This window comes from Muntiacus reevesi, chromosome 2 (genome assembly GCF_963930625.1).
Source record: "Muntiacus reevesi chromosome 2, mMunRee1.1, whole genome shotgun sequence".
Classification (NCBI taxonomy): Eukaryota; Metazoa; Chordata; class Mammalia; order Artiodactyla; family Cervidae; genus Muntiacus; species Muntiacus reevesi.
In genome coordinates, this window is record NC_089250.1 from 247,538,550 (window position 1) to 247,561,255 (window position 22,706).

The 22,706-nt window shown below is 54.8% G+C and overlaps 1 protein-coding gene and 1 pseudogene across 5 annotated transcripts in view; both read left to right on the top strand.

Moving 5' to 3' along the window:
- Nucleotides 1-3,394: 3,394 nt before the first annotated feature.
- The window catches only part of RIPOR1 (RHO family interacting cell polarization regulator 1), a 28,204-nt gene continuing 8,892 nt past the window's right edge, over nucleotides 3,395-22,706 (top strand). For 3 of the 5 annotated variants that reach the window (XM_065925550.1, XM_065925546.1, XM_065925547.1), the window contains exons 1-11: nucleotides 18,787-18,914; nucleotides 19,722-19,848; nucleotides 19,962-20,114; nucleotides 20,281-20,359; nucleotides 21,090-21,113; nucleotides 21,205-21,258; nucleotides 21,413-21,565; nucleotides 21,684-21,747; nucleotides 21,841-21,884; nucleotides 21,963-22,088; nucleotides 22,486-22,634. In XM_065925550.1, the coding sequence (XP_065781622.1) occupies nucleotides 18,896-18,914; nucleotides 19,722-19,848; nucleotides 19,962-20,114; nucleotides 20,281-20,359; nucleotides 21,090-21,113; nucleotides 21,205-21,258; nucleotides 21,413-21,565; nucleotides 21,684-21,747; nucleotides 21,841-21,884; nucleotides 21,963-22,088; nucleotides 22,486-22,634 (992 nt within the window). In that variant the 5' untranslated portion in view covers nucleotides 18,787-18,895. Of the gene's footprint in view, nucleotides 3,595-11,909; nucleotides 12,036-18,786; nucleotides 18,915-19,721; nucleotides 19,849-19,961; nucleotides 20,115-20,280; nucleotides 20,360-21,089; nucleotides 21,114-21,204; nucleotides 21,259-21,412; nucleotides 21,566-21,683; nucleotides 21,748-21,840; nucleotides 21,885-21,962; nucleotides 22,089-22,485; nucleotides 22,635-22,706 lie in introns of those variants that run through there. The other 2 variants (XM_065925549.1, XM_065925548.1) reach the window with 2 other exon arrangements.
- Nucleotides 7,918-8,646, top strand: LOC136159182 (transmembrane protein 225B-like; annotated as a pseudogene).

Genomic DNA, 22,706 nt, shown 5'->3' on the forward strand with positions numbered 1-22,706 from the left:
TCATGCCTCTGTTCCTGTTTGGATTGTGGAGGAAGAATACACCATTTTTGGCACTCTATCCCAATCATTTATCAGGTGATGTGCTAATTTTGAGTGATATTTTTTAAATTTTATGTATTTATTTACTTTTAAACATTTTTTATTTGACCATGCCAGGTCTTAGTTGTGGCATGTGGGATCCAGTTCCCTGACCTGGGATCGAAGCTGGGTCCCCTGCATTGAGAGCATGGAGCCTTAGCCACTCATCCACCAGGGAAGTCCGTTTGAATGATCTTTAGAACTGGAACGAACTCTGCAGCAGGTCCAATGCTACAGTATGAGCAGTCCTGCCACTTATGTAAAACAATAAGGTAGATTCCATCATGGAAGAAGATGCTATAGGGAGCCTTGGGCAAGCCCCAGCAACATTAGAAGAGTAATTGCTGACCTTGGAGTTGACTGAGTTCATGACTCTGGGTGGTCATGTGACCATGTGGCTAGAACTGCCTGTCATGAACTGGGTGCTGGCGGACCCACAGAATCATTAGGTTGGTCAGGCCAGGCATCCAGTCCATCATTATTTAGATGTTGTATATCCCAGATCAAGCTTAGGCAGATCCAAATAGTATAACTAATCTCTATAAACAGATGGCTCAAACACCAGTGTTGCCTAACACTGTTGCCCTGATGCCTCTTGCATCGTCTCACACCCATACATTATGTGGGGTATCCAGAAAATGGCTAATAGCAGGGGAGACGCCCCAAGCTTGGTTCAAGGACACATTATCTTGGTATGAAGGGGACACGCTGAAAATGAACTGCTGCTCCATCACACCCCCAGCTGTGAGAGGAGGCCTCCCCAGTGGAGAGACCTGTGAGCAGTACACGTAGCCAGAGGCGAAAGCGGGAGAGCTGTTTTGTCACAGCCTGCTCAAAAGGGCCCCACAGTTGTTTAATGCTCTGCTGTTGCCATCTTGAAATTCATAATTTTCTGAGCAAGATGCTGTGCACTTTTATTTTGCACTGAATCTCACAAAACAGGTCCTGGGCTAAAGGTTCCAAGACAAGTGCAGAATAGAGGACCGATAGAAGATAAGACTGCCTTGATCTATATGTGCCATGATGTGTGTGTGTGTGTGTGTGTGTGTGTGTGTATGCACAGCAGAATGCTACTTGTTAGGTCCTCAAAAATGATGAGTATTGTTACCCTCTGTTGATGATGACTATGATGATGATGATGATAAGAGTTATTGGACTCCTCCAGCATTGTTCTTTAGACTTCATTTAAGCCTGATTAACTCACTATCCATGAGCCATCCCTCTGTTTTGCTTCACTGAAATGAAAACAGTGAAAAAATGCAAAGCATTTTTTTATTCAAGCAGTGTCTTTGACCCTCAGGAGCTTAACACAAACACATACCTAGGCTTTCAAACACCCACTAAGGTTTTTGCACACTCTTCGTTCAACCCGCATCCAAACAGTTGCATCAACAGTCTCTAATATCCCATCCCACCCCCAACCCCACTGCCACAGTCTCTCAGAATTCACACAGATAGGCACCCATATACTCCCAGGTCTTCTGGGTGAGTGTGGGAGATGTCTGTACGATTCCACCAGTTCGGTCTGAAAATTCCTGCCAGGGACAGCTGACGAGCAACCCTACCATTTTCATTCGAAAATTTCTATCACAAATTAGAAATGATGCATGCCCTGGTGGCTCAGATGGTAAAGCATCTGCCTGCAATGCGGAAGACCTGGGTTCAATCCCTGGGTCGGGAAGATCCCTTGGAGAAGGAAACGGCAACCCACTCCAGTATTCTTGCCTGGAAAATTCCATGGACTGAGGAGCCTGGTAGGCTACAGTCCATGGGGTTGCAAAGAGTTGGACACGACTGAGCAACTTCACTTCACTTCATAATTTCTAGTGCCTAAGAAGGATGAGAAGGTTTGGCATCTTGAAAGGGCACTAGATATATTTCTATAGTTTTCTAGATTTCCAGGGAAAGCCAGAGGTTGTGATTATGTGAAAGCTTAGCAAGGAAACAGGTGATTCTGTGCCCTTGTGGAGTTTGGAGTTTGGAGATCTGGCACTGGAGATACAAGGGCCCTGGTTTAAGGAGGGCTGCCTATGTCAAGGGGAAAACCAGAAATTCCACCACCACTCATGATACAACATATCTGGGGGTTTAGATTTTAAAAGCCAGGGCCAGGAGAGGGTGGGTATGAAGGACGGTGTCACCTGCTCCCTTTCACATTTCCTACAAGAAAGAAAGCCCTGCAGAGACTCCTGGCTCAGTAAATGAGTCATTGGCTTTATAAGCCAAGAGAGATGGAAGACAGACTCCAGGAAACAGGCAAGGGGGAGGCTTGGAGAAGGTTTTCAGCTTCTGTGTGAAGCTGTCAAGACTTTTGTGGAAACTGGAGAAAAACAACAGTGAGACAGAAAGACTAGAGAAATAGCAAGGGACCAGACAGGGCTCAAGTGAGAACCTGTGCATTGGGGCAATTTAGAATGACTGATGGAACCAAGTTGGCAAATTATCCAGGCAGCTTTAGCGAGAGAGAAAATCCCCCAGTGTTTCAAGGCCCCGCAGCCAGTCCTAATCCAACAGAACTCACAGCCACTGAGCAAGTCATCGCATTTGTGCCAGGCGACAAGGAGGAAGATTCAAGGTGTAAGCCACTGTGCTGAGCCTCAAAGGCTTCTTGACACTTAGGATAGGACTTTTCTGACACATTGAAGGTCAGGCTAAATTTCAGGCAGAGGCCTGGATCAGAGAGAGCAGGACTCCTTGGAAGAAATGAATGGAGAGCAGTTTGGGGAACAGAAGCACAAGAAAGGACTGGATGGATCCTTTCTCTTTTCTCATTTTGCATTATTTGTTTACTTAGCCAGTTTAGGGAGGTATATCTCCTAAGTGCCAGACAGTATATTTGACACTTTGTTTATTTTCTGAGCAATTCAATTCCCCAGTGTTTACTGAGCTCTCTGAGGAAGTGAGCTGGGCCCAGTCACGGAGCAGGCAGAGGGCACAGCAAGAGCGAAGGCCCAGAGATGGGAACTCATAGAAAAGTCTCAGGGAAGAGTCGGGAGTCCCTTGGGGGCCAGAGTGGGATGAGCTAGCTGAGGCCTTAGGGAAGACCGAGCTGATCTTCTGACTTGAGCCTGATCAGGAGCCGAATGAATCCTGGAGAGATTCTGGCCAAGAAGCGAGGCCAGGTGGGGGAGGTCCTCCCTCAGCACATTCTCTTCCATGTGACTCTGGGGATATTAATAATTAACCCAGGGGCCCACACAGCTGCCACCACTGCCCTCAGGCCCTCCCTGTATGACATCCAGGCCACACTCCCGCTGCACAGCTCTGTGGGAGAAGGGAGTCTTGTTAGACACTTTTATCAGATGTGCTGGCCTGGAGTCCCCCTCACACCAGTCTGCCTCCTGGGATAGCCTCCGCCAGCTCTCTGAGCTTCCAAAGAGCCTGGGCTGATGGCCGCCTTCCCCTCAGGCTAGAGACTTGCCAACTCTCTGCTGGTCAGAGTCCTTTGGGCCCTCCAGGATCCTGACTCAATTCAACAATGACATCTTGGGGAGCAGGGCAGCCCTGGGAGGGAAGGTAAGCATCTTGATTCCCATCCCAGTCTGGCCACAGATTCACTGGCCTCAGGCCTGGCCTTGCTCTCTGCAGCTTGATGACTTTGGAGATCTAGGGCCTCTGAGTGTGGGAACTGGGCACAGAGCCTGGTGACCCGATCTAGAACTAGCCTTAGTGTCGGGTACCTGGAGAGGAGCAGGTGGCCCTTTGGGGAGAGGAAGCAGACAAGGGCTGTGGCGGGAGAAGCACAGGGCATTGTGAGAGCAAAGAAGAGGTTGCTGACCTGGCCTGGGATCCAGAGGAAGTAGTGTCTGAACTGAGACCTGAAGGGTGGATGGGAGGCACCAGGTGAAGGAAAGAGAAAAAAAGATGCTAGAACAGCTTGTGCAAGGACACGGGGACATAGGAAAGCAGGATGTATTCAGAGAACAAAGAAGTTCATTCTGGGTGGAGCTGGGACCTCATAGGGAGGAACTGGCCAGAGAGTTAGGACCAGCAGGGAAGCGAGAAGGGACAGGGCCTGATAAGGCCGGAGCCATCCAGCGACTCTGTGGGGAATGGACCAGGCTGGGTGAAACCAAGGGGAGGACTGCAGGTGGTGCCTTGGCCAAGGGGCAGGGAGGATGGGGCAGACCTAATGGCCGAAGAGGTGTCAGGGGAAAGGCCTCCCAGACTAACCTGAGAACCTGGGAGGGAGAGCAGTTCTGAGAGGTGGGGTCGACTTTACACAGTGAGTTTGGGATGCCCAAGGGTCATCTTAAGTGGGGAAATAGCACAAGAGATGGGGAGCCAAGGGTCAAGGCATCACTGTGGAACAGAAACAAAGGCCTGGACTTTGTCAGGATGGGCTGGGGAAAAGATTCAAGGATGAGGGGAGGGGGCCTGGCACCCTGTGAAGACCACGGTGGAGCATCAAGAGATGTAGCCAGATCAGCAACTAGAAACCCAAGAGGAGCAGTCACAGCAGCCAGAGAAGTTTCAGAAGAGCGGGGCGGGTCATCCATGATCAGCACCGATCAAGTCAAAGGCAGAGAGGACTGAGAAGCTGAAGGTCAGGGAACTTTACAAAGAAGCTTGAGCAGTGAAGGGGGGTTTAATGGTGGTAGTGGGCTTCCCCGGTGACCATGATATGTAATCAGGTCTGAGTGTGAGCAAGACCGCTGCATAGGGCTGAAGAACTTGTGCACTGCACACTCCAGTGCGCACACCTTTCCACAAAAATGTAACTTGGGATAAGTGGGCACCCCCTGGAGTTTGGTGGTATTTTGTGAAGCCTGTTTGTTACTGCAGTGTGGAGACTTCCCACACGGTGGCGCCAAAGACCAACACCATATATCTCGGGCTTGGCTAGGGCAGGGTAGGGGTCGGTTTGATGAAGATGGTTGGCCTCCAGGTCGTCATCCCACGTGTGGTGGGTATTGCCGGATGCCCAGTGGCTAGGACCTTGCCCACCTCGACGCCCTCCAAATCTCTGTCAGAACAGTTCTAGCAGTAGGAACTCAGAAGTAAACTATGCCCCACACTGTAGCCTTTGCCAGGGGGCCTGGCCTGAAAGGGTCCCAGGGGAGCAACTCATCCCATGATCTGGGAGAGCCATGGTCATCCCTCCCACTTGTCCCTTAGGAGAAGGGAGTCTCAGGAAGGAAGGAAGAGCGCCTTGCCCAGCCTGAGGAACACAGTCACCCCACCCCATCCCACCAAAGCCCTGCTCACAGGTCCCCCTAGAGGCCAAAGTTGACTCAGCAGGAACACTGGCAGAGATGGCCCCTCCTGGGAGAGAGAACCCAGGGAAGTCACCTAATGTGCCTGGAGTAGAAGCTTACCCCCACCTGGTGTAGCGGCGGGCCTGGAAATGCCTAAATGCATGGCGTAAGTGGCCATGGTGTCTTTGAAAACGGTGACATGTTTACTGCAAAACCATTCTTGGAATAAGTAAATACAAAGAAGAAAATAAAGCCGGGTGAAATTATGCCCAGAGATGATGACCACTGCTGGCACAGGGATGAAACTCCTGACGGCTCTTGGGGGCAGTGGATGCAGGTTTGAGCCAAGGAGGCTCCTACTACTGGAGAACATACTGGCTTTTCTGGTGCCTTACCCCAGCCCTCTGTGACTACTGTGTTGAGCACTTTTCCCTATTCAGAGATACAAAACCCTCACTCCCTATTATGCCCAACTCTTAGACACACACAGTGGGCAGTAGCTGTGATTGGAGGTGGTCCAGGCTGGGACTGAAGGTGAATGGAGTTGGTGGTAGGAACAGGCATACCTGCAGCCCAAGATTTACCCTCTTTCAAGCCTACAACTGCCCCCACCACTCACTGAAGTGCCTTAGCAGAGCATGGTGTCCTTTTCCTACTCTCATTTGACCTCTTGGTAAACCAGTTGACCATCATCACCTCTAAACTGTCTCTAGCCTTGATCCCTCTTTCCTCTGTGCATGTGTCCAACTGCCTTCTGGCTATCTCCTCCTGAATGGCTAGTCCCCAGACCCCTCAGAGGCCACCTGCCCAAACTGACCATATCACCTTCCCATAACCTGTCCCTCCAGGCCTCTCCACATCATTGAAAAATACCATCATCCACCCATCACCCAGACCCAAAACTCTGGCATGATCTAGAATGCTGGCCTCCCTAGACCTCACATCCCATCAGCCCCCAGCCCTCCATTCTACCTCCTGAGCCTCTCTTAAATGTCTCTATCTCTACTGCCCCCATTCTGGCCCAGGCCACCATGACTTTAGCAGGGAAATGATAGCAGCCACCTTGCTGCCTCTACCTGTCCCCCCTAAACACTGCCTGAATGACCTTTGCAAACCAAAGGCATGACCACAGAATTCCCCAGCTTAAAGCCCAGGCTCTCTATCACCCTTCATACTCTTTAGCTAGTGCCCAAAGCCTGTCACCAGGTGCCCACATCCCCAGCACATACACAATTCTCCCACCACACTTTCTGCTTCCTGCCAGCAAAGGAGGCTGCTCCTCCCTACTGCACCTTGAACTCTACTGTGCTCTCTCCCCAGACGCTCCTCTGAAGACCTGCCCATTGCCTGCCTGCTGAAGGAGCCCCAACAAGGGGCTCCTTTTTGGGGCTCCAACTTGCCCTGTCCCTACAAAACCCTTCCTAACCAGCACACACACATTCTCCCACACAAACCAGTGTGCACACAGACACAGTCACAATCACTCGCATTGCTGACAAGAGGTGTAGAGACTCAGGGGTGATTTGTCCTCATTGACAGTGAGCCCCCGAGCTCAGGGACTGGGGGGCCTGACCTCTGTCCCCTTACTCCTGGTACCCCCAGGGCCAAGCATACATGGGGTTCCACGAAAGCTTCCTGAGTGAGTATCTGGTGAATGAATGAGTGAACGTGTACTGAGGTGTGTGACCACAGGCACCTTGGTGGGCAGACTTTTTATTCTGTCCCCTCCCAGCCATGGTGGGGGTGGGGCAGGGTGAGGAGGGAAGCTTCCATTTTTCTGGGTTTTGGGCTTGAGCTGCATTACTTTCAAAAGTGGAACTAGCTGTGCCATATGTGAGGAACTGGGATTCACTATGGGTCTCACCAGCCTCTGCAATCTATTAAAGGGATTTTTTTTCTCAGAGCAGAGCCCATCCCTCCAGGAATGAAGACAACGATTCTGGGCTCTGCCCTAGCTCCCAGCCAGTGCCAGGAGAGCTCTATTCAGGGAATGAGCCGGACTCAGAGCCGAACAGATTAGGATTCAGTGAGCTGAGCTGAAGCTCAGATTCCACCCCTTCCTCTGACCACAGAAAGAGGCCTCTGTGAAATGGGTTTCAGCTGAGTCCTTCCTCCCCTGGCTCACTGGTTACTGGGGAGAGGCCTCTGGCACCCCGTGATTCTCAGACACTGTCCCTCCCTCAGGACCCCTGAACAGAGTGGGAGAGGGCCAGGTGAAGTCTCGGTGGTCCGGTCTGCTGGAGGCAGCTCCATCCATCCATCCCTGGCAGGAAAAGGGTGGGGAACCAGGACTGGTCACAGACAAGGTCAGTAGGTGGTGATGGGTCCTCAGAAGGGGTGAGTGGGAAGCCAGAGGACACAGGTTTCTGGGAGGAGGTGACATTTGAGCTGTTTTTCAAGTGAATAAGGGAGAGGAGCATCCATGGAGAAGGCAGGCTGGGAGAGGAGGCCAAGGCCAGAGAGGAGGGAGCATGTCCAGGGATCCTTAGGGAGGCTGATGTGGTGGAAAGAGAGCAGGAAGGGCTGGCAGGACAGGTGGGAGATTAGGTCATCTAGGCCACGTCTCTTGTGTCTTGGAGGCCCCACAACAGTCTGGATTTACCTTGAGGACGTTGGGGAACCAGCATGACCTCACTTATGATTTAAAAGATCATTCGATATCAAGTGCTGGAAGCCCCGACCCTTATCCATTTACGTCATCCTCGGCCGAGTCTCCCTGCTGTCCGCCGTTGTCTTGTCTTTCCTCACCACTTTCATCATGCTGTCCTTTGCATCTCAGCTCTTTCCGAGGACCCGGAAGCACAATTTTGTGTCAGCCTTCGGAAGCACAATTTTGTGTCAGCCTTCATCAGTTTCCTCACAGGGGCCCGTGCCTTCCTAGCCTTGTTGCTGCACGCCTTGGAGATCCAGAGTCTGCGGATGAAGCCCAGCCCCCCCGCAGTTCTCCATACAGTGACCTTACTACATCCTGGGCTTCAGCATCCTTCTGTTCATGGTGGCTGGTGCCATCTGCCTCATCCAAGAAATAGCCTGCCCTAGATGCCATTTGTTGCCCATTTCCCAGAGTACTGAGGACACCCAAGAGATCTCGTACCTGGAAAACCTGGATAGTCTGGGAGGAGAACTGAGCTCCACACAGAAGGAGACGCTGCTGAAGGAAGAAACCATTATCTAGAGCCAGTCTGTGCCCTGCCCTTCGTCAAGCAGTGCGATTGCACACGTGTCAGTGTGTGGCTCCTCAGCCTCCACCAGTCTCTGCTGTTTTTGATGAGGCTCTTGAGTGTCAAGTCAACCCCTCCCTTCCCCCTACTCAGTGATTCTATCCTGTGTGTGTTTGATATTTGTTAAACATTTTTTGAATTCTTCCTGAGCTTTCTGAGTGATTTTTTTGGACAAGTGTTTTCAATAAAAAGAGGGGAAAAAAATAAATAAAAGATCATTCGAGGAAATTCCTTGGCAGTCCAGTGGTTAGGACTCCATGCTCCCACTTCAGAGGGCCTGGGTTTGATCCCTGGTCGGAGAACTAAGATCCCACAAGCAGCACGGCACAGCCAAAAAAAAAAATTCACTCAAGTTGTTAGGTACAAAGGAGGAGGCAGGAAGGCCAGAAAAGGCCTCATGCAGAAATGTGGCCAGATACTGGACAGAGAATGATTGACTGTGAAGAGCAAGGGCATCGTATGTTAAAAGTGGGAATTTTCTGGAAGTGGAATTCCAGACCAAGAAAGACTTCCTTGGACAGTGCCCTGATAAGCCCCTACAATCACTGCTGCCTCATCAGTGTGTGCGTGCATGCGAGCTAAGTCACTTCAGTCATGTCTGACTCTTTGCGACCCCATGGACTGTAGCCCGCCAGGCTCCTCTGTCCATGGGATTCTCCAGGCAAGGATACTGGAGTGGGTTGCCATTTCCTTCTCCAGTGGATCTTCTCAACCCAGGGACCAAACTGTTCTCTTACGTCTCTTGCATTGGCAGGCTTAAAACTCAACATTCAAAAAACTAAGATCATGACATCCGGTCCCATGTATTTACTTCAAGGCAAATAGATGGGGAAACAATGGAAACAGTGACAGACTTTATTTTCTTGGACTCCAAAATCACTGCAGATGGTGACTACAGCCATGAAATTAAAAGATGCTTGCTCCTTGGAAGAAAAGCTATGACAAACCTAGACAGCATATTAAAAAGCAGAAACATTACTTTGCTGACAAAGGTCCGTCTAATCAAAGCTATGGCTTTTCCAGTAGTTGTGTACGGATGTAAGAGTTGGACCATAAAGAAAGCTGAGTGCCAAAGAGTTGATGCTTTTGAAATGTGATGTTGGAGAAGACTCTTGAGAGTCCTTTGGACTGCAAGGAGATCCGACCAGTCCATTCTAAAGGAAATCAGTCCTGAATATTCATTGGAAGGACAGATGCTGAAGCTGAAGCTCCAATACTTTGGTCACCTGATGTGAAGAACGGACTCACTGGAAAAGAGCCTGATGCTGGGCAAGATTGAGGGCAGGAGGAGAAGGGGATGACAGAGGATGAGATGGTTGGATGGCATCACCGACTCGATGGACATGAGTCTGAGCAAGCTCCAGGAGTTGGTGATGGACAGCCTGGCATGCTACAGCCCATGGGGTCACAAAGAGATGAACACAACTGAACTGAACTGACTGAGCACTACCTGGGAAGCCCCAAGCAATGGCACCAGGACAACTGTATGCCACTGCCGCCCCAGGGGCCAACATGCTACCCAGCCCTGAGTCCTCAGTGAGTGAGTGTTGAGTGAATTAATAAACAACAGAGCAGGAGGAGGGGTGCAGGGAAGGAGTGAATGTGAAACATGTTAAGGGAGTAGGATCTATAGGACTAAGAGGCTGAATTGAGGTGGGGTGAGAGAGAGGGACGTCAGGGGTTCATCCATTTACTCCTTCATTCACTCTCATTCAACAATGGGAATGTTTTGAATTCATGAGCCAGGGACACTGGTGATGAGGAGAGCTGTATCGCCTACAGAGCTTAGAGACTCACAGCGAGCACACATGAGCACACACTCTTCCTGGTGGTGACACAAAGGCATGAGTCCATAGGACATGGGGACAGAGAGTACCAAGGAGAGGCTGTCTTCAGAGAAGACGGGCAGAGTTTGCCTTGCTGTGAAGATGACTTTACACGTGGGCAGGGACCAACTGGTGCCAGTTTTGAGAGCTCCAGAGAGCCCCAGCCTCGCTCAGGTGGGAGCCTGGGTGGACAGTGGTGCTTCACAGAAATGAGAATCAGGGAAGAAAAGTCCCTCCGGGAAGGTCATGAGATCTGGTGGGACATCCAGGGGCTCAGAACAGGAGAGGACTCCACACAGAGGAAGGCTTGGGATGTTCAGCAGTGGATGGATGAAGTCCTGTGACTGGATGATACTGTAGGGTGGGGGAAACAGAAAGAAGGACCCAGTCTCTGGAAGCAGTCCCCAGGTCTACTGATACAGAAAAAAAGGGTGCTGCAAAGGAAGGCAAAGAAGAGGAGCTGGAGAGGGGGGAGAATGGGGTGACTGGTGTCTCTGATAAGAGCGGGTGAGGGAAAGGATGTCAGTGTCCCTGAGGGCCCCTGCCGCCCCCACCCTGAACCTCTGGATAGTCAAGACCAACCCTCAGGAGGAGGGGAGGCAGATATTTAGAAATCTCTTAAAATCCCTCAAACCACTTCTGCGTATGACTGTGCAGCCTCTAAAGATGATGGACTACAGAGTGAAGCCTGACGGGTGGGAGAGCTTTCAGGGTTGGAGAGAACCAGTGTTATTTTACTGAGGGGAAGGGTGGGGGAGTGGAGCTGACCCTTTGAGTCCAGTGTGAGGTCAGCCATGAGCTCCACCTCAGCCCACTCCAGAGGAGAGCCCGCACTGTAGCCCCTTATTGGAAAAGAGTGGGTTCTGGCCCCCTTGGCCAGCAGGTACCCAGATCTTGCCAGGATCCTCACCCATGCTCCCAGAGTGACCCTGAGACTCCACTGATGCAGGTGCCCAGGGAGTGGTGAACACGTGGCACGTGGCCTAGCTAAGAGCTCAGACTTACTGGCCAGATGGTGGCAGGAAGGGCAGCCTGCGCCCAGAGCAGGGAAACTGAGGCTGGCAGAGGGGCAAGACTGAGGGGCAGTGTCCAGATCCGGAAGGTGTCTGTGTGAGGAGCAGGCTTCAGGCCTTCCTGTTGCCCTCCCCGAAACTGGCCCTGATCATTTCTTCCAGCCAACCCAGCAGTGGCCGCTCCAGGACCTGTTTCAGATAGAGGGGCCTTAAAGGTCTCTGGAGCCCACGGGATCTGTGGAGGTACCAGGCAAGCCAGGCTCCCCGGGGCACTAGGTCGGGGGTCTGTGTAGGAAGGAATGTCTCCTTCCTGCCTTTGCTAATGGTTCTCCGAAAGCCGCCCAATTCCCGTGGATCCCGACCCCAAGTGCTGAGAACTCCCACCGCCCGCGTATCCTCCAGGATCCCTCTCGTCTCCACCCTGCCCGGTCAAACCCGTGGACGCTGCAGGCCACCCCCCTGCCGGGTTAGCGGAGAGGGCGGAGCGAGCCGCGGGCGCCTCCAGGGGTGCTAGAGCCGCGGGCGCGCCGGGGGTGGGGCCCAGCCGGCCAGGGGAGGAGCGGGGCGTCTGGGCGGCAGGCGGCGGAGCGGAGGGAGGGGCGGGCACCAGCGGCGGCGACAGCGGCAGCTGCGGCGCGACCTGACCCGGCAGGGACGAGTGCACGGAGAGCGCGAGGTCCGCTCAGCCAGCGCAGCCATGTGAGTGTCCCCGCCGTTTCCGGGGCCCGTGGCCCGGGCGGGGGTCGGGCGCGGCGGTTCTGGTGCCTCCCCCCGTCTGGGGAGTCCCGGATCTGCTGCCCCCGCTAAGGCCCTGTCCCGTGTCGCCTCATCCCCGGGACCCAGGCCCCACGGTGTCGTTCCTACCCTCCTCTCGGGCGCGGAGCTCGGCCACAAAGGCTGCCGCCTCGGGGCCTGCCGCACCCGGCGCTGCCGCCTCCCCTCCCACGGCCAGGCCCAGGCGGCCCGTGCCCTCGGGCTCTGAGGCGGGCCAGGCCTGAGGGTGGGCCCTAGGCGCCAGCCTGGGTGCTGGCACAGACGCTCACCGGGAGCCCCGCTGCCCTCGCCGCGGGAGAAACTGAACTGGGAATGGGGAGAGGGCCCCGAGGGGCGCAGGCCCGCCTACTAGATGAGCTAATCTCTCTGGCCCCACTGGCTGTACTAAGCCGCTTTGGGGCCCGACCCGAGGTAGCCAATCTGGCCTTGGACTGGACTCTTCGCCCAAATGTGGCGGAGGCTAGAGAGGATCGCCTGGCTCGGTGGGGGAACAGACCCTGTACCTGAAAATGAAAGGCTGGTGTGGGGACTCTGCAAGCAGCCAGGCCTGGGCACCCTGCGGAACCGGTTTGGGGAAGGGGCTGCTCACCGCGGCTAGGGGTCTGGGTAAGCCTGGCTTTAGCACCCTCTATTCTCCTCTCCCGGAGACTAGAGTCTGGCCTCAGAGATTGACCCATCTCAGCCAGTTCTGGGTTGCTTTCTAATACAAGTCCGGGTTGGCTGGCCAAGCACCTACTGTGTGCAGTCTAGTATAACAAGAAAGATGGGCCATCTATGGGGCTTGCCCTGGGCCTGTATTGCCCAATTATCGGCACAGCCTACTGAGGACGGTTAACAGACAATCTGGCAGATGCAGAAACTGGCCCAGAGAGGTTAAGTAATATTCTGAAGGTCACACAGCTGGTTTGGAGAGAAGTGGGAATTAGACCCAGATCTGAATTATTGCCACTGTACTAACCACTTCCCTGGCATGGAGGGTAGAGATGGGGTTGGGGGAGAGATGAGAACTGGGGTGTGAGGTACAAAATAGTCCAGGGAGACAGGAGACTTATTTCCCACTTCAGCCCGCCCTCCCTGTCCTGGGTCCTGTGGGGCAGCAGTTACAGAGGGGTACCTGGAAATGGGTGGGGGTGAGGGGAGCACGCAGGGCACCGGGCTGGGTCCTCCCTGGTGGAAAAGCAGGCCAGGAGGACGTGGCTGAGTCACTGCGGGCCCCTCGCTGGCTGCAGCTCCGACTAGCACCTCTGCTAGGCCCAGCCCGGGGGAGGCCACAGGCTTCCAGTGCGCCGCCGTCCGGGGAATGTGACCAGCTGACCAGGGAGGGGGCCGGCAGGAAGTGAGGCCACCCGGCCGCCAGCCTCCGCCCGGTTCCGGGGTGGGGGGTCCCAGGCCGCACCACGGCCCCTCTCCCTCCCAGCTCCCGCAGCTGCGGCATGAAGTCAGCAACCGGGTTTGGGGCAGTTGCCATAGAGACAGGGGCAGGCTCTGGAGGGACCCCATTCTTCCTCGTAGCCGCCCCTGGCCCGGGTTATTTTTAGCATCTGTTTACCTCTGTCCTGGGCGGCCCTGCGGTAGGGCGGGGCGGGCTGGGGGACTCCCGGGAAAGCGGCTGGCCTGGCATTCCTCTGAGCTAGGCGGCACAGGTGGCAAGACCTGCCCCACATAAGTGCAGCAGTTTCGGCCTCAAGAGGGGATTGAAGGCTGTGGGATCTGGGGCCACGCAGGCGACCAGAGTTCCTTTCTTAGCTGCTCCAGCTGGCCATGCCACAGGTTCCAACACCCTTGAGACCTGGGTTCTTTCCCATGTCCAGAACAGACTTAAGGGCTGGCGAGAGTCTAGAGAGTCCCCTGACTCTTATCAGCCAGCCCCTCCTCCAGTTGAGGTGACCTTTCTCTTAGCTCAAGGGGTTCAGCTTTTCTTCCCGCCCCCAGCAGGGGAGATCCTGCCTAGTCACCCCCTGGAATTGTCACTTAGATTAATATTCTGATGGTCATTTAGACCAGCAGTTACACGTCCTGGTCCCTGTGGCAGAAGCCCAGTCAGAGAAAGAAAATTGATGGGAAGGTCAGCCTTCTCTGAGTCCACCCCACCCACTCAGTTCCAGACTCCCAGGGATCCCCTACCGTGTCCTCTGGGGCTGCGGGTGATGGTGCAGAACTCCACTTGCTGATACAATCAGAAAGGAAGGAAGGGAAGAGGAAACTGACCATGCGGTAGGGGAGTTGGGGGGACAGAGACTGGAAATGTACCCCTGAAGTAGCTTAGAGCATTCCCAGTTCCATCAGCCCCCAGCGCAGACTCAGCTCCTGCCCGCCTCCACTGCTTTGGTGCAGGGCATGGAGGACACCGCAGTGAGCAGAGCAGGCAGGCCTCAGCCCCCAGAGCTCACAGTCTGGTTAAAAGACAGACCCTAAAGGAGAACTGACAACAGAATGATGTGACCTCAGGGATCAGAGAGAGGAAGCTATGAGGCGCCTACAAGGGGGAACCAATTGAGGGCAGGCTTCCTGAAGGAAGAGGTAGTAGGGTAAAAGAAAAAAGAGAGAGCTGGTCAGGCTGAGAGTAGTGGGAAGGGGGTATAGGGTCAATGAGAGCTGCTGCTTATAGGCCTGGAGAGAATTCACGGTAGCTGGAACAGAATGACCTTGGGGGAGCAGAGGACTGTGAGGGGAGGAGGAAGGTATGTGAGGGGAGGAACAGAGCCTGAACATCTTGTGGGTCATGTTAGAGAGTCTGGACTTTATCCTTGGGGTAGGGGGATGCCCATGGATGTTTCACAAGAGTTCGACTAGAGGGATGTAAAAGATATAGAGTCCTGGCCCTAGTACTTAACAGCTGGGTCATCTCAGGCAGATTAATAATTGTTAATAACAGCAGTTAATATTTACTGTGTGCTTACAATGAGGTATTGTATCCACCCCAACTTCCCTACCCCACATGCAATTCTCCCATCCCCGAAAACTCCCAATAGAGGAAGTATCTCATTTCATCCTCCCAACAGCCCTGAGAGATAGTTGTTATTATTACTGTTGTTATCCTCATTTAACAGATGGATATCTGCAGCTCAGAAAGGTTAGGAAATGTCTTGCCTGAAGTCACACAGCCAGTTAGTCTCAGGCTTCTCATCTGTGAAGTGGGGCTAATAGGACTCACCCCATAGGGTTGTTGTCAGGATTACATGAGACGATGTTTATTAATTAAGTACAATGCCTGGCATAGAAAGCACTTGATAAAAGACAGTTTTTAGTATTGTCAGGTGACTGGCGTTTCAAGAGGAGTAGTGCTGTTATTGAATGAAGAATAGATCATGGGACTTCCCTGGTGGTCCAGTGGCTAAGATGCCATGCTCCCAATGCAGGGGGCCTAGGTTCGATCCCTGGTCAGGGAACTAAGATCCCACATGTCGCAACTAAAGATCCTGAGTGCTGCAGTTAAGACCCAGTGCAGCCAAATAAATAAAACTAAAAAAAAAAAAAAAAACCAAACAAACAAAAAAACAGATCATTGTGGGTTAGCATGGAGACAGGGAATTCATCAGGAAGCTGTTGTAGGATTCTAGGTGAGAACCGGTGATGGCTTGAACTTGAGTTCTAGGTGAGGGGGTGGATGTGACGGGACAGATGCCAGAGATGGCAGGAGTGGGTGACTGAGTAGATGTGTGGGTGGATAACAGAGACTGAGGCATCCAGGATGATTCTTAGTTTCTGTCTTTAACAACTGGATACATAGATGATGGGCCTGTCATGGAGAGAGAAGGGAGAGTCAGGTTTGAGGAGGAAAGTGGTGACTTTAGTTCAGGGACTTGAAATTCAGCACATCCCTAGTAACCCACTCCAGTTTGTTACTCAGCTTCCGGGAGGCATCAGGCAGGCAGCTGGATGAACAGGCCTGGTACTCAGAAGAACGGTTTGGGCAAGGAAAAGAGAAAGAAGCTGGGAACCTTTAGATGGCATTGAGCTGTGGGAGAGGTGCCCAGTCCATAAGTGGGTAGGAGGATGAGGATCATTCAGGGATGGGGAGAAAGACAGATACCCTGTGGGAAAATAAGAAGTGCAGCCAGAGAGAGAGAAAGCCAGGGGTGTGTTGCCTCTTGAGATCCAAGAGAAGGAAAGGCTTGAGGAAGAGGAAGAGAACTGCCCAGTGAAAAACTTTGCTCGGATCAAGCAGGATAAGGACTAAACATTGAACACGCAACTCAGCAATGGGGAAGTCACTGGCAACCGTGTCATCCAGACCAGTCGGGAGTGCAGGGTACAGAAACTGGACAGGGTAGGAAGAAGAGTGGGTGGGTGGGGAGAGGAGGTGGAGGTGGACACACCTCTTCAAGAAACTTGGCTCTGAAAGAGCCAAATAGGGTGAGGGGTGGGGTAGCTGGAAAGAGACTGAGAGTCCACAGAGGGGTCATTTCTTTTTATAGTTGATTTATTTAAAGTTAGCTTTGTATTGAAATAGAATATTCACACAGAAAGGGTACATGCCCTGAGTGGACAGCTCACAATACATTTTCACAAAGGAACACACCCATCCAGGATCAGGAAATAGAACCCAGATTAGGAAACAGAGCATAATCAGTACCCTGTCAGCCCCCTTGTGCTCCCTTCCAGTCACTACTCCCCGGGGCTAGTGTCACTGCTATTAATAGTCACTACTACCTATTGACTTCTGCCACCGTAGGTTAACTGTTTTTGAACGTCTTATCAACTCATACATGTATCCTCTCTTGTGGTCTTGCTTCTTTCACTCAACTTTATGTCTGTAGGGTTCATCCCTGTTGTTGCATGTAGTTGTATATTGTTCATTCTTTTTTTGTTTCTGTTGTTGTTCATTCTTTTCATTGTATAGCATTCTATTATATCTACCAGTGGGCATTTGAATATTTCCAGGGTTGTTTTCACCTTTTATGTGGGAGTGACTGGAACTTGTTTGAGGTTTGTGGCGAAAGACTGAAACATCTTCCACGGGAAGGGAGACGGATGGCTAGGGCCACACGTGAGGATTTCCCACATGGGAAACAAGAGCCTGGCTGAGATTGAGACTTGCTCTTTTCCAGCCCAGCTGCTGTGCCAAGACCTCTGGTGGCTCCCGCTAGCCTGAGTACAGGTGCAGAGAAGGCAGGTGGTTGGGTTGCCCAGGGTTGGTTTCTGCCAGGTAAGGGAGTAGCCCAGAGTGCGGGGGATATTAGCAGGCGAGCAAGCTGGAGGGGTGGCCGCAGATCCAGGCTGGGGAGAAGGCTGTGCTGGGAACGTGGGAGGGAGGTGGCCGGGAGAAAGGAAGCAGAGGCAGCTTGTGAGCTTTGTGCAGGGCGATGTCTGTGCAATCACAGCTGCCTCTCCAGTGACTAGAGTAAGATTGTTACTTAGTAAATAGTTGAATAAATGAGCTGAGAGCTTCAGGAGGTCTCAGGTAGAAGGCAGGTGAGATGGGGGTGATGGAGAGAGCCTGAAAGTTGTGGTCAGTGTGGTTCTGATTCAGGAAGGGGGGCACTCCAGAGCCAGGTGATGAGGCTGGGGTGTTCCGATGGAGGGTGGCTGCAGGGAGCAGAGAGTGGTGGGCAATCCACAGGAATGGATAGCTGCCAGAGTAGGGGGGCACAGCACTGTCTCCAAGGAGGGAGGGGGAGATAGCACTTCTCAAGATCCTGGGACATCTTGCATCTGAGTCTGTACCTGGGGGTGGGGGTGACTGACTGGAAATGCAGATGCGTGGGCCCACCTCAGTCTTTTGGGGAGAAAGTAAGCCCAGGACGGCTGAATGGAGCATCAGGGAGCAGGAGTGTTTACAGGGTAGCGGAGCACGTAGCTCCTCTGAGGGGGTGAGATGCCCAGTGGACCCTGGGCATGGTGGCCTCTATCCAGGCAAGAGTTGGATGGGGATAGTCAATGGAGAGATACTGGGAGCAAGAAAGGGCAAACATCAAGGGGATTCAGCCCATGCAAGCTGGGAGCCAGAGGATGGGGCCTCTCTCCTAGGAGGCAATTTCTGCTGGAGAGAAGACGCTGATCAGCAGTGGGACCTGATCCTCTCCCCATGGCCTGGGGGTGGAGGGAGTCCCTCAGACTAAGCACCACTTCTGTGGGTGGAGGGATGGGGGTGGTGCACGGTGCTGTGGGACTCTCTGCCCCCAGTTCCTTCTCTTCCTTCTGAGGGCAGCAGCACATAATATGGGGTTGAGCCTGTCGCCCACTTTCAGGTCCGCCCTTCTCAGCCTCAGGGCTGCCTCATGCTCAGTGCCTCTCTGTCATCCTTCCGCACAGTCCCTCCACTCAGCACCCGCAGCCCTTACTTCTGCTCTCTCAGAAGACCTCATATACTCAGAACCCCATCTCTCAGCCCTCTGTACTCAGACCTCTCTCAGCACCCTCCAACAGGCGCTCTATGAGCCCCCTGTGTTAACTACACTCAGTTCAGCCCCCACCCTGTTGTCTTCACTCTGTTTATCCCTCCATATACACCGCCACGCTCGACTCCCCTTACCCGCACTCCAGACCCGGCTGAGACGATCCCCGCCAGTCCCCAGCCCGAGGGGAACCCCAGTCACCCCTCCCAGAGGCCAGGGGGGCCGCGGGCCCGGTGCCCCCCTGATCCGGCCGGTCCCGCCCCATCCCGGCGGGCTGAGTCAGGCGGCAGGAACTGGGCGGGGGGCGGCGCCGGGAGGAGCTGAAGCCAGGAGCCAGAGTCTCTGGGAGCGAGCACGGAGTCCAGCCGGGCCAGCATCGAGGGGCCCTGGGCCGGAGTGGACTCGGGGGGGCCAGCGCGGGGGTTAGGGGGCTGTCCCGGACCTACCATGAGCGCCAAGAAGAGAGGTAGGACCCGGTCTGGGGCTGCGGAGGCTCCGGGGCTGTCCCAGGGGCGTGCGGGCCGAGTTGTGGGCGCCCGGGGCGCGGGGTTCGCCGGATCTGTGTGGGGCTTTGCCAAGGATCTCTTCCCGCCAAGGTCCGGGCAAAGGCGGCTGTCTGTGACTCAGTTTCCCGATCCGAGTCTCAGGGAAGAGGAGGGGGCGGGGCCCTTCTCGGCACTGCCCCTCACCCTGGGAATCCCCGGGCTCTGGGCGCCTCGGGGCGGGTGGCGGCTGGAGGGGAGCAGCTTCCGCGGGGCGGGCGGGTCTGGGGAGCCCAACCTGCGCAGGCTGGGCCTGCCAGACCGCTCCGCTGGGCTCCAAGCATGCACCCCGCCCCGCCCCGTGACCTCCCGCGGCCTCTCGGGGTGCGGGCGTGGGAGCTCCTGGCCCCACTTGGGGGAGGAGGTCAGGGGCAGGGCTGGGGAGCCCGCCCCACGCCCGGGTAAACAGACGCTTCCGCACATTCTTTGCGTGCCCCTCCCCTTTCCTGCCCCTTCCCAGCCCGGGGAGGGTCCCAGCGCGACCCCCCTTCCTGCCCCGCGCGGCAGGCGGAGCCTGCACCTCTGCAGGAAGTGGGGGCCGAGCCGAGGCCACGCTGAGTCCGAGACCGAGTCAGCCGCGGCCGCCCTGTCATTAGGGCCCAGGCCGGTGCGTTTTGGCCTGCCGGCGGCAAGCGGTGGTATCCAGAGGGACTGAGAAACAGAGGCTGGGCTGCAGGGAGGGGGCTTCAAGGGCCTGACTGGCGCTGGACACCCGCCCTCGCCACCCCCAGGGAGCCCCGCGCGGACTCATTCCATGATGTCCCTGTCGGTGCGGCCGCAGCGCCGCCTGCTCAGCGCCCGGGTCAGTAGGAGCCAGTCCTTCGCAGGCGTCCTCGGCAGCCAGGAGCGCGGGCCCAGGTAGGCAGCAGAGGGGGGCTGACGGGTCCAGAGAGGTTGGCCGGGTTGGAGTGTGCCAGTGAGGGTGTGGGGGAGGACTTCTTGCCTCTTTCTGAGTGCAGTCTGTTCTTCAGGAGCTTCCCGGCCTTCAGTCCTCCGGGGCCCCCACGGAAGCCCCCGGCGCTCTCCCGGGTGTCCAAGATGTTTTCAGTGGCGCACCCGGCCCCCAAGGTCCCGCAGCCTGAGCGCCTGGACCTGGTGTACACTGCGCTCAAGCGAGGCCTGACGTAAGCAGTGCCCTCCCAACCCCTTGTCCCAGGATCCCTCCCTAAGGCTTCTACCCTTCCTGCTAATGGGAACCTTCCCCAGCCTCACTCCCTCTCCTCACTGCCCCTTCCTTGGGCAGATAGAGGCTGGAGAAGTAAGAGAACTCTGTGGTCACCGTTTACCCAGGGCCTATTTGGAAGTGCACCAGCAGGAGCAGGAGAAACTCCAAGGACAGATAAGGGAGTCCAAGAGGAATTCCCGCCTGGTGAGTGAAGAGTTGGCATCCTGTATGTCCTGGATTACTGCTCTTTGCTCTTGTGGTGTTGGGGGGCTGGGCAGGGCCAGTGCTGGCTAACATCAGGGCTGTTTTCTGGGGTGACACAGTCCAGGTGTGACTAGAAAAGGGGTATCAGGCAAAACTGATAGGAGCTTTCTCTCTTCCGCCTTCCCAGGCTGCGTGCACTTTCTGCCTGTGACCCAGTGCCTGCCCCCCTGGGAACTTCCAGTGGGGTGGGTCAAACCCTGCTGACATGGACAGCAGGAGATTATGTTGAGATTAGGGTTTGGTGGTCCTGAGCGAGAGCCGTGGTTTTTTCCAGGGAGCAGGTCAGGGCTTCGCGGAGAAAGAACCATTTCTGCTGGGTCTTGGAGAATCAACAGGAGTTCCCTGTCAGGGGGAACCAAGCGTGAGGAGGCACAGAGTGCTCGTCCTAGGGATGGTCACAAAGGCAGTGGGCCAGGGGAGGGGTCTCACAGAAGAGGCAGGGGGAAGAGTGCTGGAGTGGTCCTGAGGACCAGATCTCTGACACCTGCAGAGACCAGCCATGTGAGAGGTTGGCCGGTCCCTGCTTTGACTGGAATGGCTGTGGACTGTGGTGTGAGAGGAAGAAGCCTGGGAGGGAAAGGTGCTGGATGCTCTGGCCAAGCGGGTGCCCCTGCTGGAGTTCTTCCCCTACCTCCTAATGTGCCCCCCCCCCCACCACCTCTCCTTGCAGGGCTTCCTGTATGACCTGGACAAGGTGAGTGTATAGAGAATGGTGTTGGAAGAGATTGACTCAGAGGTAGGTAAAGGGCCCTGGGCCTCAGGCTTCTAACACACCTTTCCCCCAGCAAGTCAAGTCCATTGAACGCTTCCTGCGACGGCTGGAGTTCCATGCCAGCAAGGTACTGGTGCAGCATGCGTGTGTGTTTGCAGCCTGGGGTGGGGAGCCGGGTGTCACAGGGAGAGCGGGTGATGGCAGGCCCTGGGGGAGGCCCTGAGGGAGCAACCCCAGCAGTGAGTCTCAGTCCCCCTCTGCCACCCCACTCCTCTACCCAGATTGATGAACTGTATGAGTCATACTGCGTGCAGCGGCGTCTCCGGGACGGCGCCTACAACATGGTCCGTGCCTACAGCACCGGCTCCCCGGGGAGCCGCGAGGCCCGGGACAGCCTGGCCGAGGCTACTCGAGGGCATCGCGAGTACACAGAGGTGAGGGATGTGTGCCCCTGAGGCTGAGGCACAGGGTACAGTAGAGTTGGTGAGAGGGGACTGGGTTTTGACTTCTTCCTGTCGTTCCCCGCCCCCACCCCCCCATCTCTCCGTCCAGAGCATGTGTCTGCTGGAGAGCGAGCTGGAAGCACAGCTGGGCGAGTTCCATCTTCGGATGAAAGGTACCGAGCAGTGAGGCCGACTGGCGGCCAGGGGAGGGAAGTGTGTGCCTGAGACCCCTCGACCCAGCTCATCTCCTTCTCCCCGACTCCCAGGGCTGGCCGGCTTTGCCAGGCTGTGTGTTGGCGACCAGTATGAGGTAGGAGGATGGGAAGGGAGGGGCTGGGATGGCAGGGTCGCAATGTGGAAGTCTGCTTCATCCTGCCTCTTCCCCTAGATCTACATGAAATATGGGCGTCAGCGCTGGAAACTACGGGGCCGCATAGAGAGCAGTGGAAAGCAGGTGTGGGACAGCGAGGAAACCGTCTTTCTGCCTCTGCTCACGGAATTCCTGTCCATCAAGGTGACGTCTCTGACCAGGACCATAAGATACCAAGATCCTGTGACTCTGTGACCCATGAACCCTTTGGACCTTCATGACCTTGAGACCCTTAATCCCTGTGACCCCCACCTGGTTCCTTGGCCCTGTGAATGTGTGACCCCTTGACCTTCATGACCCTGTGATTTCCCCATGATCTTCTGACCTGGTGAATATTTGACCCCTGAACTCCCATGAGGCTGTGACCCCATGACCATAGTGACTACAGATTTGGACCTCTGTGATCCCTGTGCTCCCAGAATGCTTCAAGCCTGCATGGATAGCCCCATGACTCTGAGACTGTGCAAGTTCAGACCTCTGACCCCCCACAATCTCATGACCCCTACACCCTTATGACCCCACCATGCATTCTTGGCTACAGGTGACAGAACTGAAGGGCCTGGCCAACCATGTGGTTGTAGGTAGCGTCTCCTGTGAGACCAAGGACCTGTTCGCTGCCTTGCCCCGGGTTGTAGCAGTGGATATTAATGATCTTGGCACCATCAAGCTCAGCTTGGAAGTGACATGGAGGTTGGTGGGGTTGAGGGACTTGGAGAGAGGGCTGGGATCTGTGTCGTCTGCTAACAGCTTCTTTCCTTTCTA